At 44.5% G+C, this 18,729-nt stretch overlaps 2 protein-coding genes across 7 annotated transcripts in view; one reads left to right on the forward strand and one right to left on the reverse strand.

The window, feature by feature from the left end:
* fam120b (family with sequence similarity 120B) overlaps window positions 1–10,156 on the reverse strand; it is a 26,619-nt gene extending 16,463 nt beyond the window's left edge. For 4 of the 6 annotated variants that reach the window (XM_051077574.1, XM_051077565.1, XM_051077567.1 and 1 more), the window contains exons 1-5: window positions 2,053–2,160; window positions 1,541–1,666; window positions 991–1,181; window positions 573–706; window positions 241–363 (exon numbers count right to left, since the gene is read on the reverse strand). In XM_051077574.1, the coding sequence (XP_050933531.1) occupies window positions 241–363; window positions 573–706; window positions 991–1,181; window positions 1,541–1,664 (572 nt within the window). In that variant the 5' untranslated portion in view covers window positions 1,665–1,666; window positions 2,053–2,160. Of the gene's footprint in view, window positions 1–240; window positions 364–572; window positions 707–990; window positions 1,182–1,540; window positions 1,667–1,756; window positions 2,161–10,087 lie in introns of those variants that run through there. The other 2 variants (XM_018666672.2, XM_051077560.1) reach the window with 2 other exon arrangements.
* On the forward strand, window positions 9,550–18,417 carry dld (deltaD). Its single transcript, XM_018666971.2, has 12 exons — window positions 9,550–10,182; window positions 10,315–10,617; window positions 11,420–11,480; window positions 12,401–12,658; window positions 14,162–14,222; window positions 14,372–14,502; window positions 14,610–14,779; window positions 14,887–15,103; window positions 15,222–15,395; window positions 15,483–16,215; window positions 16,359–16,638; window positions 16,756–18,417. Exons 1-12 carry the CDS (start codon window positions 10,129–10,131, stop codon window positions 16,759–16,761), a joined length of 2,448 nt encoding a protein of 815 aa, XP_018522487.1. The 5' UTR covers window positions 9,550–10,128; the 3' UTR covers window positions 16,762–18,417.
* The last annotated feature ends 312 nt before the right edge of the window (window positions 18,418–18,729 follow it).

Here is an 18,729-nt window from a genome sequence, read left to right on the forward strand (position 1 = left end):
ATTCAGCATTTCAGCTGTATCTCATGTGTAGCACAAGGCATTCTGCAGCGATTTTAAAGTATTTTTAAAAGTCCAACAAAGTCCAACCACTTTAAAGTATTTAACTGGTCATGTAAGTAAGTACAGCAGGTTTACTGTGTCAGACATCCAGGGTTCTAATGCCTCAATATGAGAGAGAGTCTTTGATGTTGCTAACAGCTGGCATTTACTAAGTATAACAACATTATAACTTTAACAAACCTGTTGTATATGATGAAGTCTGAGTCCTGTCCCAGAATGCCCAAGCTGCCATGCTGACGAGCGTAGCTGGCAATTTCATAGTCAGCTTCCCGCACTGAGCAGAACACTTCCTGACCCAATGACCTGCAGACAAAAATAAAATCTATATTAAGAAAATAAAATCAAAATACAATAACAGATACACTAATTCTGCAACAAACAGCAAGAACCAGTACCAGATCAAACTTCATCTACTGCAGTTAAATCTTTTAATTAACTTAATTATCACAGCATATACTGCATATTACCGTTAAGAGGGCTACACATGGACAATTGTTTTTAGAAATACTTACGTGAGAGCAAAGCGTGTGAATGATGCCAAACCAGAAGGCAGACAAAAGCGCTCTCTACCAGGCTGCTCTCCATGTGCCTTGATGTGATGAAATATTTTAGAAATTTCCCTGTTCACTCTGTGTCTCCTCTTCACCTGTAGATAGGAGAGGATGTTTGTAACCAGGGGGCTGAGACTGTGTAAACTTACAAGATCAACTGAGTAAACTCCAGTTCAGATTTCAATACGAGAGATGTTTAATTCATCACACTCAAGTTTTCAAAAATAATCTTTCAATTAGTTCTGCAACTAAAGACAGTGGACTGAGAGTCTTTCAACAATTTTCAGCAATTTTTAGATGTATTGAACCACCGCAATTTAAATATATTTTCTCAAAGAAAATTTTTGAACACCTCAGGTTTATAGTGTTTTTTACTCACCCACTCTTGTCTCTTCTGCTCCTCCACCACCCCATCAAAGAAGAAGACCAGTCTGATGCCTGCGGAGGTAAACGCCTCCACCCAGTTCTTCAGGACATCCAAATACTCCCTCCACTGCCCCCCACATAACCAGTCCTTACAGGTGTACCAGTGGCACAGACAAGCCATACCATCCACAACCAGTGTGGGACCTACATGAAGAGTGAAAACACAAATGCAACAAGAAGCACGTCTGCAATGTCAACACTTGATCGCTCACCAGGTTTGAAATTAGGGCTAGCGAATACATATGCTTTGTGCTGAAACAATATTTTTTACAACCTTATGATCTAACAGTAGATTGAGTGATCATCACTAAAATTTTATACATTTTTATCAGCACTGGTGTCAGACTTGTAGCTGAGTTTGTGCAGAAAAAGGCCACCATGCACGCGAGGTAAGGACATTTAAAAGGTGTTACAAACAAACATGCATGCACAGAAAATCAGCAGAAATGAACCAAAGTGAACTTTGACCCCTGAGGGTTTTTAGACAGCCACTGTCGCTCTACCTGTGCTGTCAGCTGTGGTTGCGTTTCTGGCAACATGCTGACTGGCCATCTCTCTGAGGTCCACAGTCACACAGCTTTCTGGACAGCAGCAGTCCATGAAGTACTGAAGACCTTTCACACCCATCCCTACAGAGAAGAAGCAGAAGGACAAACAGTCAGAGTGCTTTCACTGGAAACTTTTGAGGTAACTCTGGGAAGATGTTAAATGAATTATACCAGGTTATTAGACTGCCACTTCATTGTCATGTGTTCGTAACATCTTATAATACAAGTATTTAGTAGGTGAACTTGTTTCACCCTCACAGCGCTGCAGGACCAGCTCCCCAGATTATTCAGTTCAGTGCTCAGTGAGAATGGACCTGAATGCTAACAGTTAGCCTAGCTTCCTGCCGTTAAACTCATCACTTCAGAGGCAGCCGCGTTTCTGTCCGTACGAACCAACTCGTCTCAAACGCACTTATGTCTGCAAATAACTTTACCCCAAACCGGCGCTTTAAATAACGAGAACTTACTTTAAAATCTTGAAATAAGTGGGCAGTATTTAACGTGTTGTGTTGACTTGATAAAAATGCAAATTACTTCCTGTGAGCTACGCTGTGGCGTCACCACGTTGCAAAACAAAGCACACGTGCTCGGCGTATGGAGTCAAGAGTGTACCATGGATGTATTATGAGATCAAGTCAGACAGTCATGAGAACTCAAAACCTCTATTAAACTAACATTACATATACAACTGTATAAAAAATACTCCAGTTCAAGTAAATGTCAGAGGTGCACTTAAGTACAGAAGTACTATCAGCAAAATGTACTTAAAGAATCAAAAGTAAAAGTACTTGGCTTGGCAAATATTATTATTAGATTATTAATAGTAATGCCTCTATGCATGAGTAGCATACTGTCATGGCTGATCCATGAGAAGCTAGTTTTAAGGTAGTTTCTCACAGATCCGCCAGCTTAATTCAGCTTTAAAAAGAAATATTTTTTATAAAATGTTGGATAATTGAACCTCTGTGGGCCTCAAACTGTTACTTAAATGAAACCATGTGAGAAGTTTACAGGGGAAATGTCTCTTTGGTGGAGCTGGTAACAACTTACAGACATCTGAAGCATGACATGACCCCAGCTCATACCACATTTTTGTAAGGAGTTGTATTTTATGTCTTTGTTGTTGTTATCTTTTTTATGTAAAATCTTAATTGAGATGAAAAGTAAAAAGTATTAAAGGTTGTCAGATAAACATAATGCAGTACAAAGTACAAAAAAATAGGACAAAATGTAAATACTAAAATACAAATAACTCCAAACTACTGGTGATTAATACAATTATAACAGACTGTACAGGACTAAAAATAAAATACATCATTGAGACACAAATTTGCCACCTAATTCATAGTACTGATACAGCTGTAATTAAAAAAATAAACATCCTAACGGCATGAATAAGAATGGACAACTGATGTTTTTGTGGGCTCAGTCCTCCCATAATAACTCTCCAGGCTAGGATCAGAGGCGGGCTAATCGCTCTCCAGGCTTTCCAGGAGAATGGGGGCTCTTCTCTGGAGTCACAAGCTATTAGGTCTACCTTTGTAACACAAAGCACCCCCGTCCCTTCAGCCCTATTGTCTGAGCAGAGCAGGAATAAAGAAAAGGGACATATGCTGGCTGTCAGTCCAGCTGTCAGCATCTGTCGTTCCTCAGCCAGATGCTCTGTGGACTGGGAGGACAATCCACCCCTCCTGCTCAACTGATCTTCAAGAAGGGAGGAGCTGTGTTGTAAATCTGCCCCCCATGATTGCCCTGAAAAGTTATGACCACTGGACCCATCAGGACCACATAGACTCAGAACTTGGCCCACAACCTTTGGGCCCCATTCCCAAAAGTACCAACAGTTGTGATGACTTAAGTTCTATTTTAAGTCCTCTTATCCTGAGGATGCTTTTGGGAAACGAGGCCATGGACAGATGTTGAATCAACAGCTGCTCTGGCCATTCTTCTCTTCACCCACTTATCTTAAAGCTACAGATTTATATTCAGAACTGATGAGCTGTGGAGCAAGATTCTCTCATGTTCATGCTACTGGCCTGATTATCAGACTGAATTGACTTTTTAAAATAACACACATAAACACTATGTTATACTGAGCAGAGATTGTTGGGTCTTATACAGTGTTTTAAATTCAAGGTTGCTGATTATGACAGTGAATCAGCTCCAAAGGTACCAAAGAAACAGTAGCTTACTGTCTTACAGTTTGAAGTCGTCACATAAAGTTTACTCAGCGCTTGGTGGACAAAATAATCTTCTTATCTTCTGTGAATGCTATTTAAATGGTTTGGTCTGATATGAAGTACAAGGATTATAAATCATTAAGTCAGTAAATGGCAGCTAATTGAGAAAAATGGCTGCCACAGTGTTGTAGGTGTCCTAGGTGATGACTTCATGTATCTTTGAAATAATATCATAGAATATATTCACATTTGAGAAGCTGTAACTCATGATTTTTTGCTTCAGAACACACATACATTTGTATGAGCACTATGGACCTTTTATTGTATTAACTGGGGTCTGGAATTGTAAGTCATGGAAAATATGTTGTTAAATCTGTTCTGCCAGTTTAGACTGAATAGCCATTTTGTTTTAACTTGAAGGATGTACTCCATCAAGCTTATACTCAGTTCAAACTTTACTCAATCTGGACCAAGCTCAAAGTTTCTGGATCCTTATAGCAGTGATAAACAGTTTCTACTTGTACATGCCACACATGAAAAATATATGCAATGCACACAAACCTGGATTCCCACACTTATGTATATACACAGTGCATTCATGTCCTCACATCCATCCTCTATATGTGAGCACAATAACAATAGCCCTGAGACAGGACTTACATAATCCTGCATCCCATTTGCAGCAGTCAGTGTTTGGGTCTGTTGCCTATTCACACTGGATCTTTTCAACTTCCTCCTCCTCCTACACTGACTTGTCCTTCTCCTCCTCTTTGAGTTCCTCCCCCCGTTGCCTCCCTATCCTCCCCACTCCTGACCAAAGCTTGACTCAGGAGAAACAGAGGCAGATGTTCCAGGAGCACGACTGCCCTCAGCCCTACCCCCCAACACCTCCCATTTGTACTGGATCAGCAGTTAACCCCCGGAAAGAATTGACCATACAAGCACGCACACACACGTACAAAGAGCACCGCTGCCCAAATCTGTACTGGCTCAACAGTTGTCCAACTGAATGGACAATACACACACACACACACACACACATTTACACACCGAGTGTTGCCCAGATCCCCTCAGTATCCCTGATAGTAGCCACTCTGGGGTCAGGCCTGGTGTCAGCGTCCAGGGCCCAGGGTCTCTCTGGGCAGCTGGTCTGGCTAATCCTGCTGCTTGAGGCCACTGGTTCTCAAACTAAAGGCCAAGGACCCCCAGGGGGCCACAGGGCAGGGAGCTCAGGGAGCAGGGAGTGTGCGATTTGTTCAGGGTTTTTGTTTGTTTCCCTGCTTATTTGTTTGTTTTAAGCCCAACTCAAACATTAAATGTCATGGTGGAGTGAAACGTAAATACTAATGTGTGAATTTAAGATCTGGGTCAGCATCAATTCACATCTGCTACATCATCAAAAGTACATTTATTATTGTAAACTCATTTTTTGTGACCAAGCACTGTTCAAACCCACAGAATGTAATTTGGATTTTAGCAAAAACACCAAATATTTCATGGCACATTACAATGAAATATATGAAATGATGCACAAAACTAAATTACATGCCCGGTTACGTCTAAATTTCCATTTGATGTAACTGTGCAGCATAAACTAAAAATCTGAATTGAACATTTCATGTAGTATTAGGGCAGCAACTAATGATTGTTTTCATTTACTACAGGTGTCATTTAAGTTTGAGTCACACATTGAGACTAACAGGTGGTGTAAGTTGCTACATTCCTGACTGGGATGGTGGGTAGACAGCCTCAGGTGGTTGTGGCTTAGATGGGGAGGGGACACTTGGGTCTCATGTTTCTGACATCACAGTGTTGTTGCTGGGGGAGTCTTATCCATCAAGCCAAAGGCCCAGCCACACGACTCTCCCTTTATCATTATAATCAGCACAGCAAAGATCTATCTATCTATCTATCTATCTATCTATCTATCTATCTATCTATCTATCTCAAAACAGTGTGATGGAACAAATGCGTAATGAATGCAATGAATGAAAAGACTAATGAAATAACAGCAACACAGGGATTTTAAACATTGGTCTAATTGAATATTAGCCTCTGTTCAGCTGTTCTTAAACCCTTTAAGCCCAGGCACAAATTAAACATCTCAGTCAGCACTGGTTTTAATTAAAACCAGTGTTCTTGCCGTGCATGTGGGAACCCAGCATAGCAGGAGTTACATTTGTTCTTGCTCAAACTGAATAATCCAGAGTCCCTGTGAACTTACCATAACTGACCAGACCAAAGGCTGCTGTGTGCCACAGTGTGTGTGTGTGTGTGTGTGCATGCGCGCATGTTTGGTGTGATGGTGATGATGTGGAGGTTCCCACGAAGGCCATCCATCCATTTCTTGGCATGCACACACACACACACACACACACAGAGGCCATATGGCCACCTCATACCGTTGCATGCCTCCACTGTGATTTGGCCAGAGACCCACCAGTAGCTTCACCTACAAAGGCATTTAGCCTGTAAATCAGAGGATGGAGAGGTAAATGAAGGAGTGAGAGATGGAGGGACGGCAGGGGGATGGGAGGATAAGGATGACATAGTTAGAGGGAAGAAGAGAAGGATATAAAATGAGAAATGGAGGGACTTTATAGAGAGATAGAGGTGAGGGAAGCCATTTGGTAGTTGCTTGGTGTTGTGGTGTTTGGTGAGCAGATGGCTGGGGCTCGAGGAGGGGCGTGTCTTGTCCTCGCGACCCTTCACAAATCACACAGCTCTCCCCCGAGGGGCTCGCGACTCGCCGTTCAATAAGAATCAATGGGAATTACTTCGCGAGAGAAAGGGATGAATGGGCGGCGGGGCGCGAGACCTCTTCCTTTGTTGTCCTCCTGCGTGTCACAGAGCTCCTGGTCACACACACACACACACACACAAACACATACTCACACACACGGAGCAGCACACGCGCGCACACGCAGTTACACATACACATAGACAATAGGAAAGCACTTCAGTTAAACAATCGACCTCCAGTTAAACAATTTTTTAACCTCGCACACACACGTGCACACACACACACACACACACATACACAAAAAGGGATCAGAGGGGAGGAGTTCCTGCAATTTCCTTAAGACACAATTAGAGAATCTCCTGGCATAAATTATGTTTTAGAGGAAAATGTCGTCTTGACGCTGTGGAGTTTGGGGGGGGGGGGGTCACTTTCCATCTCACCATGCCTTTCAGTCACGGTTTGCTGGCGTAATCGGAAAATGTGTGCCACGTCATGGTGATGAATGACTGATAGTATATTGGCCTAATACAGGGAGGGGAGAGAAAGAGCACCAGGGACCTCTGAAAGTCGGGATGAGTGTAAATAAAGGGCTTCCAGAGAGGGGATTTTACGCCACGCCACATAGGAGCATTGTAGGCTATTGAGAAGGGGGCTGAAATCAACTGGTTAAATGAAATGAGCAGCTCGGAGCAGCGTTCTATAGCTAAACACACATACGGGTATGTGGAAAGACTGTGGCAGGCAAGGATAATAGTGTTAGAGCTTAAGGTTAAAGGCCCTTCAATCAGCCTCAAGGGGTGTAAAGAGCATATCATGGACACGCAACCACATTAGACATAGGCTTCTCATTTATCACTGACCCAGAGCGAATAATGGCCGAGCAGGGGTCATCAAATATATGCAATGATAGGACACTAGATGCTCTCACAAACAGCAGTGCATCGGCACTGTATGTGTTGACAGGACGGACCAGTAGTTGTCCATATATAGCATCAGATCAAAAGAGATGTGCAGATGGGGCAGCTTCAATTACAGCTGTTAACTAAGATCCAGCACCCTCCCTGTGTTTGTGCCAACACCTGTAAACATTAGAGCTCTTGTACAAGAACTCTGCAGCCACTAGTTCCTCAGGGGGCTTCACTACCTGCTCCAACACATTCATGAAGAAATCATTCAGAAACAGAAAAGGGATCCCTCTTTGGATCTGTGTTGTGGTGGTGCTGTGAATGTTGAGTTGACTGACAAGTGTGACAGCAAAACCCAATCAGCTGACACTTCTGTCCAATCAGCAACTAGATAGATAGATAGATAGATAGATAGATAGATAGATAGATAGATAGATAGATAGATAGATCTTAAGTGTATGTATTATTAGAGTTTAATTTACCGTTAATTGCCATACTCCTTCTCTTGTAAATCACAGTAAATGATGACTCGCCTGGCAGCCAGCGATCAACCCGTAATAACATCATCATGCCAACAAGTGCGAATTCTTCCCCACATTTTTCTGCGGATACACACAGATATGTAAATTAGACAGTGGGTGCATGTGTGGAGTCAGTGTCGTGCTCCCGTTCTATACCAGCCCTATGCGCAGTATACTTGCGTCTGCGGTGGCTGTATACAGTGTGATTGTGATTGAATGCAGGAAATGTGACATTCTATTATCAAACATGTTTTAAGATTGTTGTTTATGCAACCGGTCATGCTCTCTCTCTCTCTCTCTCTCTCTCTCTCTCTCTCTCTCTCTCTCTCTCTCTCTCTCTCTCTGGTGATGTATTATTGTGGGAGAGCAGGTGCTGCCGGCCCAATTACCATACAGCTGAAAGCACAAAGAAAAAAACTTTACTCCCTCTATGCCTCCCCTCCTCCTCATCCTCCTCCCCCTCCTTCTCCTCACAAAGTCCCGTAATGACAGCCACGCGAGTGACACACCACCAAGTCTTTTTTTTTTTTTTTTTTTTACTGCCTCTACCCAAATAGGCAAGTAAAGGAAATACGCAGGCATGCGGTGAACACGGTTTAGGTGTGTTGGCCTGCAGCCAGCGTGCGCGAATTTTCTTTGCGCACGTCGTTTAGACTTTCTGTCGGAGAATATTTTACTTTCAAGCGCATAAAGCTGGGCTCCGTCTACTTACAGTGATTCAATATAACATTTCTATCAGATTGAGGGGGGATTTGGAGGTGATTGTCATGAATATACAGTTGCATATATGAGGCAAAGGATAACGGAGTGTAAACCTAATTCTTGGCATTAAAGTGATGTTAAGTTACATTGGGATGCTTCTAGAGAAAGGAAACGGCACACATCAAATGTCCTGTGTGACTTTTGTTATTGCCATTGAATAAGCAGATGAGGGTAACCCAACAACCCAGTCACACCAAATGAAAAATAACTGCAAATGTTTATATAATGAATCCGCACGTGGAGGAGTATGGTGTAGGTCATAGCCAAGAAATAAAGATAAGATAATAGGAACAGATCGACTTGTTTGGGGGGTGGGGGGTGTGAACATGTGAAAACCACGGCAGGGGTAACACCATAGGAATGCGGCGGAGCAGATGGTCGTTGTAACGCAGTTGGGACGGCTGGCCGGCCGGCTGGCCATGCAGGGAACAGGCCAAACACAGACTTTTTTTTTTGTACCCATAACCCCCCAGATATGAGAAGCCACCCCTCGGACTGGCTGACTGTTGCTGCTGCCTATAGGCACGTTATAAATCATTTGATGCTCGAAGATGTGGCGGATTTCGTGCGGAGGTTAAAGAATTTGTCGGAATGTAAATGGGCCCCTGCGTGTTGTCGCTGCGGAGGAAGGAGGGAGGCATCAGGGGAAGCGAGGGGTTGTTGCACATTTAACAGCTCAGTAGCCATTTGGTCTGTCCCTTTGAGAGAAAAGAGAGGAGTGGGGGGCGGGTTTAGAAAAGTTGTGGGCATCCCCCCACCACACACACACACCCTCCTCACCCCCCTCCTCCCCCCTGCTCTTTCTTTGTGATGGCCCCGGGGCGGACTTGTGGTGGTTGGAGGGAGGGAGGGGAAGAAGAGGAGCAGAGGCTCATTTGCATCTTATTACCCTTCGCCTGCTGGCCCGGTATAAAACCCTGTGCAGGGCAGGAGACCCATCAGACAAACACACTGTTATACCAGGGAGAGGCAGAGAGAGACGGAGGCTTGTCTTCTGTGTTCAGGATCAGCATATCATTATCAATCAAGTGGAAAAATAAACAAGGCCGTCGAGAAGCTGCCTCTTTTCTCCTACAACACCGACTGATTGGAATTAACTCTTAATATTTCCATCGGGGGATTTCATTCACGCTTTCTTCAAGGGGATCCTTCTGCTGAGGATTACTTTACACTGTAAAACTTTTTTTTTTCTCCCTCCCCCCTCTCCCCCCCTTTTGCTGTCAAAAACTCGTGCCTCGTATGGGAAGTTAGAGGAGGCAGAAGTCAGACGCACCAAAGGGAAAGTTTCACTGCGCGTCAAGAGTTCACCTTGACTGTGACTTAACGGAAAGGTTTAAAAAACACACACACACACACTTTCTCCATGAGTGTTTGAGCCGGGCTACTCGGACCTGTGGAGCTTTCACTGCTTGTTGAAGGGGCTGTCAACACAATGGGACGCCTGTCGCTGCTCCTGGTTGTCACCTTCTCCCTCCTCACCTGTCAGGTAGGTCCAGTGAAGATAAATAATGATATTAAACGGTGACTATCATATTTCCAAAACACCCTGAAGTTACCATTCTCAAAACGCACCGGGCTGACTCTGACTGTGTGTGTGTGTGTGTGTTACCTCTGTTAGGTTTTGTGCTCCGGTGTGTTTGAGCTGAAGCTGCAGGAGTTTCTCAACAAGAAAGGGGTAGCGGGGAACGCCAACTGCTGCCCCGGAGGCTCCGCTCATCCGCAGGGCCACCAGCAGTGCGAATGCAAGACTTTCTTTCGGATCTGTCTGAAGCATTACCAGGCCAACGTATCCCCCGAGCCCCCCTGCACCTACGGCGGGGCCGTGACTCCGGTCCTCGGCTCCAACTCCTTCCAAGTTCCGGAGACCAACGCGGACAGCTTCACCAACCCAATCCACTTTCCCTTCGGCTTCACGTGGCCGGTGAGTGTTATTAGGGATATTACTTATCATAGTGCACTCATGTCACCTCCTCAGCAATAAATCACCAGTTAACGATAATCTGTACTTTTGGCATTTTGCCCTTAAAGACATTAACTCTCCCTGTAAGTTCCATGTAGGATAGTAACTCTATATGCATTTAATTTATATACTGTGTTTTCAGTGTGATATGTCTGTCATGTGGTTTATATTATGATTTATGTCACATCATGAGGGAGTAGTGAAAACCATGGGCCAGACTATGGAGTTATTATTGTCTTACTCCAGTGGGACATATTAGCTTTGAAGAGTGCAAAACGCAACAGATGCTCCCAAACTCAACACTTGTGAGGGTCTTTGTCAGCAGTGTGTGAGAGGGGCTATTGTAGTATTTCTGTGCTCTTTGGTGGGATAAAACGGGGAGGGGAGGAGGGTGTGTGTGTGTGAGAGAGATTGTGTGTGTGTGTGTGTGTGTGTGTGTGTGGAGGAGGAGGGGTGTGTTTTCACCAAACGCTTCTCTCCTCCGACCAGGCGTGGTGGGAAATTTAACATCCTCTGAGTTGGCACATCATTGGCAGCGCAGCGTGAAATTCCGCCTCGTTTGGTTTTACGGCGGTGTCAGAGTGTGATAGTAGCAGGGGTGTGAAAAGGGGAGCAGGTAGTAGCCCTTATTAGGCCCCTAATCAACACGGGAATTAGGCTGTGAAGTTTATTGGGAGGCCTCCTAATGGCCCTCTGCTGCTCCGCGGAGGGAGGGGAGGGTGTCCAGGCCGAGCAGCTGTTGACTCTCTCTGTCTCTCCTCAGGGGACGTTTTCACTGATCATTGAAGCTCTGCACACTGACTCCCTGGACGACCTGACAACAGGTGGGTGGCAGCCAGAGAAGGCAGCAGTGTAACTCAAAGACGGGCCAGAAGGCTAATAGTGGCCTTGTTTTCTTTCAGTGGCATGTTTTTCACTTAGTGCTCAGTCATTAGTGCTTAACAGGACACACAAAGTCTGATAAATATTTTATCTTTTCCCTCTTTTAAGTTTTTTTTCCTTGACATTCTAATTAAGAGCCCGTTCTATTAACTTTTCTTCCTTTAAAAATAGATAACATGTTATTGGATGTTCTCTGTACTATACTCTTGATTATGTTTAGTTTCCCTAATGTACATTATATTTAGACTGAATATCTGTGAGGTGCTGACAATTTACTTTACTGACTTTTTCATCAGCTCAAGGTTCAAAGTCAGTCTTGATGTTTTATAAGACCAGAGTCCTTTAACGTCACACAAAAAGCCACCCATAGCTTCTGCAGGTGCCAGTTGTGATTTGGCCCTGTGGTGAGATATTTGCTGCTGTTATCTTTATGTCCTGCCCTTATCACTGCTCTAATGATGACTAACTAGCAGCACAGGAGTGTTTGCTGGTGTCGGAGATAATGAAAAATCTATTGGACACCAAAGTTTTCTTTGGTCCATTTACTTGTAAGATGAGAGTGTGCAGTTCACAACTTAAACATAGTTTTAATTCAGAGAGCAGCATCCACCACTTTACTGTCTTGGAACCATTAAAAGGCAGCCTTATGATATTAATGTGTGTGTGGCTGTACATCTATAGGGGGCGAAGCAATTAGAAAAATGGTCAAAGATCTTTGTATAACTGATTATATAACTTATAACGACAGGGTGACGACAAACAGGTGACTGTTCAGCAGGGCATCATGCTGTTTAGCATTCAGTCATGATACTAACAGTAATAACATGTGACTAATAACAAGTTTCCTCCTTCACTTTTACAGACAACCCAGAGCGTCTGATCAGCAGGATCACCACTCAGCGTCACCTCACTGTGGGAGAAGAATGGTCCAAAGACATGCAGCTGGCCGGCAGGACCGAGCTGCGTTACTCTTATCGCTTCCTGTGCGATGAGCACTACTACGGCGACGGCTGCTCTGTCTTCTGTCGGCCACGAGACGATGCCTTCGGGCACTTCACCTGTGGCGAGCGTGGAGAGATCATATGCAACTCTGGCTGGAAGGGACAGTACTGCACTGAGCGTAAGTGGGTTTTAATTTTAAATCCAGTACTATCTCTCAGGTTCTATGGGGAAACATGTGGAAAGGCCAGTTACCTTAGTGATATTGCACTGGTTAATATTTGAATTCACTAGCAGCTGCTTGTGGGATAGATAAGCTGAAAGAGCACCATAGTCATTAGTGGTAGGTGCTGATGTTTACATAGAGCGTCTGATCCCAAATACTGCCTCCATACATGAGGGATAATAATGCTTTACATTAGTTTTGACTTAGATTGGAAAGACTATTAGCTTAAAAAAACATTATTTTATAGTCAAAAATGTAAAGCGTAATACATTAACTATGATGAGACAAAGAGTTTTAGTGTGTTTAATTTCTACAAAGTTTCTACAACTACTTTTCAAAGTTAATTTCCCCAACAGTCCCTTGCCCGTCTTTATTGTTTAGAGTCTTTTTCCACCTCCTAATGCGGGGCCCGTGTGCAACAGGCGTCAGTTAGTTATCCCATAGCACCAGAGGCCTTCATTCTAATGAGCCGCACTGGCTCCTCAGTAATTCACACGCCGCGTGCCTTCCATTAGACCACTGGGGCCTCCTCGCCCCCAAACCTCCTCCCCGATTGGCCAAGTGGGGGTCCTGTATTGTTGTGGCTCGGGCTGGTGATTGGCCGAGCGGGGTTGTGTATTGTTGTGGAGGGGGCAGCTGCTCGGTGAGAGGAGACAATGGAGCAGCTGTCTGGTGGTTAGCTCCACACAGACCAGCTGGCCCTTGGGGGGGAGGGGGAGGAGGAGAGACGGGAGGAGCGGAGGAGGAGGGAAAGGAGAGTGCAGAAGAGCAGAGCAAGAGGAGAGGAGGAGGAGAGAGGGGGATAGGTGGATGGAAGAGGAAGGGAAGAGAGGAGGATCAGAAGGAGGAGGGGTGGGGGCAGAGGAGGAGAGGGGCCAAGGGTGAGAAAAGGGACTTCTGACCCACAGTCAAGGGGAGAAAGGAGGCTTTGTGTGGGACGCTTTTGTGTTGGAGAGCAACCATGTTAAAGGAGAGGGCTTGTTGGCTGGTTCCCCCCTTTGGTGACCAAAGCTGTCGTAGCCCCCTGTGGGCTGTTAAAGCTGAGAGGCCACATTTTCAGCAACTTTTTTGCAGAATTAAAGAAAATTAGTACATTTCATCCTGTGGTCAACAACGACCTGATGACCCTGAATAACCCCAAGATTTTATCTTTCCACTTTGTGACTTGAAGTGACTTGAACCACCAAACATGGTTTATTAATCCTCTGTGACAGTGTAAAACTAGAATGAGAAACTGAAAGAGACAGTAGACAGACAGGTGGGCAGGTAAACTAACTAGACAGATAGACAGGCGGGCAGACCACCAGACAAACAGATAAGAAGGCCCGGACGCCAACTAGACAGGCAGGCAACAGTCTGAAAAGGCCTCGTGTGAATAGGACACTGATGGAGGGCAAACATTTTTGCAACACTGGACTTCCTGTAATTCACCTGTCACTATTTGTTTCCTCTCTGCAGCAATATGTCTTCCTGGCTGTGATGAAGAACATGGCTTCTGTGATAAACCAGGAGAGTGCAAGTAAGTCCAGAAACCATGGAAATTCCTTTGGAAGTTGCTTAAAGGGACAATAAATATTTCAGTATAACATTTTTACTCAGCAAAACCTTCTGATCATTGTTTTCTTTGTTTCTGTTATTAATAATATTTAATGAACATTGTTTTCCCAGGTGTCGTGTAGGCTTCAGTGGGCGTTACTGTGATGACTGTATCCGTTACCCGGGCTGCCTCCATGGCACCTGCCAACAGCCCTGGCAATGTAACTGCCAGGAGGGATGGGGCGGGCTCTTCTGCAACCAGGGTGAGTTTACTGAGAGATTTACTGCTTTGTTGGGACTTAGTCAATCCTCTTTGTTTCATATTTAAACTATGTTGTCTCTAAATGTTATTTATCGTCACTGTCTCCAGATCTGAACTACTGTACGCACCATAAGCCCTGCCTTAACGGAGCCACCTGTACCAACACCGGCCAGGGCAGTTACACTTGCTCCTGTCTACCTGGATACACAGGTGCCAGCTGTGAGATCCAGGTCAACGAATGTTCCGGAAACCCCTGTCGCAACGGAGGCAGCTGCACTGTGAGTACTGAGTTAGAGGAGGATAGATAGAGAGAGGTGATTAAAAACAAGCATATTCATGGTAACAAGCCTTGGTGTAACCACTGTTTACTTTGTTTCTAATACAGGATAATGACAATAGCTACAAGTGCACCTGCCCACCTGGTTTCTATGGCAACAACTGTGAGTTGAGCGCCAGTACCTGTGCAGATGGGCCTTGCTTTAATGGCGGACGTTGTGTAGACAACCCTGAAGGTGGCTACTTCTGTCAGTGCCTGATGGGATATGCCGGCTTTAACTGTGAGAAGAAAATTGACCACTGCTCCTCCAACCCCTGTTTAAATGGTATGCCATCTTCTGTGTTTTTGCGTTTACCTTCACCTAAAATGAAATGCAAATGAAGAAGAAAAATATCTGGGGGACTAACCCTTAGACTTTTCTTCAATCCCTTCAACCTCTGCAGGTGCAGAATGTGTGGATCTCGTGAACTCTTACCTCTGTCAGTGTCCTGAGGGATTTTCTGGTCCTAACTGCGAGGACAGCAGCAGCATCTCTGGACACTGTCTGTCCTTCCCTTGTCAGAACGGAGGGACATGTCAGGAGGGAGTGAATGGCTACACATGTATCTGCCCTCCAGGTATGACAGCACTCATCTGGTCTGCCTTATGTTTACACGTTTTACATTAGATTTGTTCTAGACTCTTAAACTCTACTCCCTCTGCAGGCTATACTGGCAAAAACTGCAGCTCCCCCATCTCCCGCTGCCATCACAACCCCTGCCACAACGGAGCCACCTGCCATGAGCGTGGCGGCCGCTACTTGTGCGCCTGTGTGCCTGGCTATGGTGGTCACAACTGCCAGTTCCTCTTACCAGAGATCCCCAAGGGTCAGCCTGTGGTGGATGGACCAGATCGGCGATATTCTTTCACCAAACCTGGAAATGATGATGAAGACCAGGAGGATGACGATGGCGGATTCCCTTGGACGGCTGTGTGTGCCGGTGTCTTCCTCGTTCTCGTGATCCTGATCGGCTGCTCGGTGCTGGTGGTCTACATTCGGGTCAAACTGCAAGAGCGGCAAAGTCACCACAGTGACAGTGTCCACAGCGACAGCCACGAGACCATGAACAACCTGACGACCACCAACAATTGTCTCCGCAGTGACAAGGAACTGGGCGCCATGATGACAACGTCAATTAAAAACACCAACAAGAAGGCAGATTACCACTCAGACCTTGCTGGGTCACTGGGTGGTCTGAGTGGAATCAGCGGGCTCAACGGATCAGAGAAGAATGGCTTTAAGACTCGCTATCCCAGCGTGGAATACAACCTGGTCCACGAGCTGCGGCCTGAGGAGCTGCTGCTGTGTAAAGAAGAGGAGCACGACGAGCCAGAGGTCAAATGTGAAATGCTGGATGAGTTCGACTCAGAGGAAAGATACAGGAAGAGACAAAACAGGTACATAGCTGTCAAAATACACACTTACACTCAGGTACACTGCTTGGAAACTTAAATGTAGTGGAAACATCTAGATCTAGAGGCTTTAGCATGTGTTGTTTGAAGAATGGTATTTCTGAACCTGTTTATTCTTTGTCCCACAGTGATGCATCAGAAAAGAAACAAGTGGAGGAGTTGCCAAGCTGCAGCGAAGCAAAGTGTCAGTCATCCAGCGATCTCAACTATCAAGCAGCAAGTGATCTTAAATACCAGTCAACCACCGACATCAAATACCAGTCTACCAGCGACGTCAAATGCCAGTCCATTAGTGATGCTGAGTACCAATGTCCCAGTGACAGCAGGTACCAGTGTACCACCGACACCAAATACCAGTCCGTTTACGTCATATCGGACCAGAAAGACGAATGTATCATCGCCACAGAGGTGAGTTCACAAAAGTAATCTACCTTGTAAATGTATGAAATAAATGTAACTCACCTCAGCACTTATGCTGTGTGTAAAACCATGCTAAATACTGATGTTTTACTTTGTGTCTTACAGGTATGATACCAGTCCAGACCACATCAGTTCAGACCAGTTTCACCTGGTCGATGGCGGTCCACACACACCAGCCCTGAGCAGTAGAGCTCAGCTTGTCTCCAGGAGGTTCTACTCCTGCTGTTTGCTGCTGTTCCCTGGGATTTACCGGAGGACTTTGAGCCAAGGTGCTGCTGAGCAAGCGCAGAGTCAGTGCCCACTTGGCAAGGACTTTGTAGTACTTCTGTAGTACTGCAGGTGAATACTGGACTTTTTCGACCCGTGATGGATGTAGGTCTAATGCTGACTCAGTGCTATGGACAAAGTACCAAAAGACCAATTGTACAAACTTTGTACAGAAACAGTGCTGAACAAGTACTTGTGCATCAGATGATGACTGCCAGAGAACTGACGAAGAACTTGTTTGATTTACTGCTCATACCAGGATGAACTCTTTTCTCCTGATAAACAGTGGAGTATTGACTTGGATGTTGAATGATGATATTGTAGTACCGTGGAGTACTGATTGAATGAACAGTGTAGTACCTTTGGAGTACTGAGAACTTTTGAAGTACTGTTGTAGTACTGTTATGTGCTGTGGTTATACAATGCAGTGTAAAAGCTGTCGTGGATATTGGATAGTTCATGTTCTGTGCAGTGCTGCAGAGTAGTGTGGAGTCATAGCAAACTTAGAAGTGCATTAAAACTGAAATTCATTCCAAAAATCTCAATTGGAGCTTTCCTGGCAGTAAATAAATAAAAATAAAAACAGACTGTCACACATCTTTAGCTCTGCAGCACTGACAGAAATGTTGTTAGCTGAGCTGGTTCTCAGCAGAAAAGAAGAACTGAAGACTCCAGTAGTGACTGCAGATCGATCCAACATGGATCCTGTTGGGCCATACTGGCCTCTGACCCCCTGAAGGTTGTGATACACAGGGCAATGTTTTGGGCAGGGCAACTCAGGAAACACTTTCAGCATCAGACGACAAACAAAGGGAGACAAAGTGAAACAAATCAGACAAAATGTTAATGAATTGATCTGTGGTTTCCTTTGTTCTGTATCAAACTCAATTTGTTGCTTATCCATTTAAAAATCCCTGGTGAAATTAATGTTGCAGCAACTCAGAATTGTCTTAGTGTCCCCCCTGAGCCCTGATGATGCTGTCGTGTTTCCAAGTGAGCTGAGCTATAATGGACTAGTCTTAACTGCCAAGACCTCATTGCACTATGGAGGTGTGTGTGTATGAGTGTGTGTGTACAGAAGAGGTGATGTCTTTGTGTGGTGTCAGATGTATGCACTGCCCACTCCCTCTCCCCTCCCTCCCAGTCTTCCACTATTAGCCAACTGAAGGACACCATCATCATCCTGCCTGCCATCAGTTAGGATCATTTGTTTTTATTTTATTTGTTATCTAAAGAAAGATGTATTCTTTTAATTTAAGTATGTAATTATTTGTGTTGCATTTTGTTGTGATGTTTTTTTTTTGTTAAACCTGTAATAATTTAAATTGGATTGTTTTTATTTGGCAGATAATGTTTGTATGTAAGTATGTATGTATGCATGTATGTGTTAGGCACTTGAGACCACTGTGACTGTGTTGTATTTAAGAGAAAAGTCGTATGTACAGAGCCTGTCATTTTTATTACTGGAAAACAGCTAAATATTTTTCCAAAATAAAAGAGGAATGAAATATAGAATATATGGTGTTGTTTTATATTTATCATCTCTTCATCTCACAGTAATAGTGTGTACAACTATTACTACATATCAAGTGTATACAACTAATACTTTAGCTGTATTTAAGGAATAACAGAGTAAGGTCTCATATACAGCCATTTTTACATGTGCTGTTGCCCTACAGGGCAATCTAACAAATTCAAGCTGAGGGATTTGTTGTCGCTAAGTGATAGAGTGTTGGTATTTGCATATGTGTATATGTGTGTGTGTGTGTGTGTGAGAGAGAGAGAGAGAGAGCTAGAGAGAGTTTGTCTGAC

Source organism: Lates calcarifer, linkage group LG2 (assembly GCF_001640805.2).
Source record: "Lates calcarifer isolate ASB-BC8 linkage group LG2, TLL_Latcal_v3, whole genome shotgun sequence".
NCBI lineage: Eukaryota > Metazoa > Chordata > Actinopteri > Centropomidae > Lates > Lates calcarifer.

Coding starts and splice junctions, on each gene's coding strand:
- dld (XM_018666971.2), top strand. CDS start 10,129: ATGGGACGCCTGTCGCTGCTCCTGGTTGTCACCTTCTCCCTCCTCACC. Junction 14,503..14,609: donor CGGGCTCTTCTGCAACCAGG/GTGAGTTTACTG, acceptor CACTGTCTCCAG/ATCTGAACTACTGTACGCAC. Junction 16,216..16,358: donor TACAGGAAGAGACAAAACAG/GTACATAGCTGT, acceptor TTTGTCCCACAG/TGATGCATCAGAAAAGAAAC.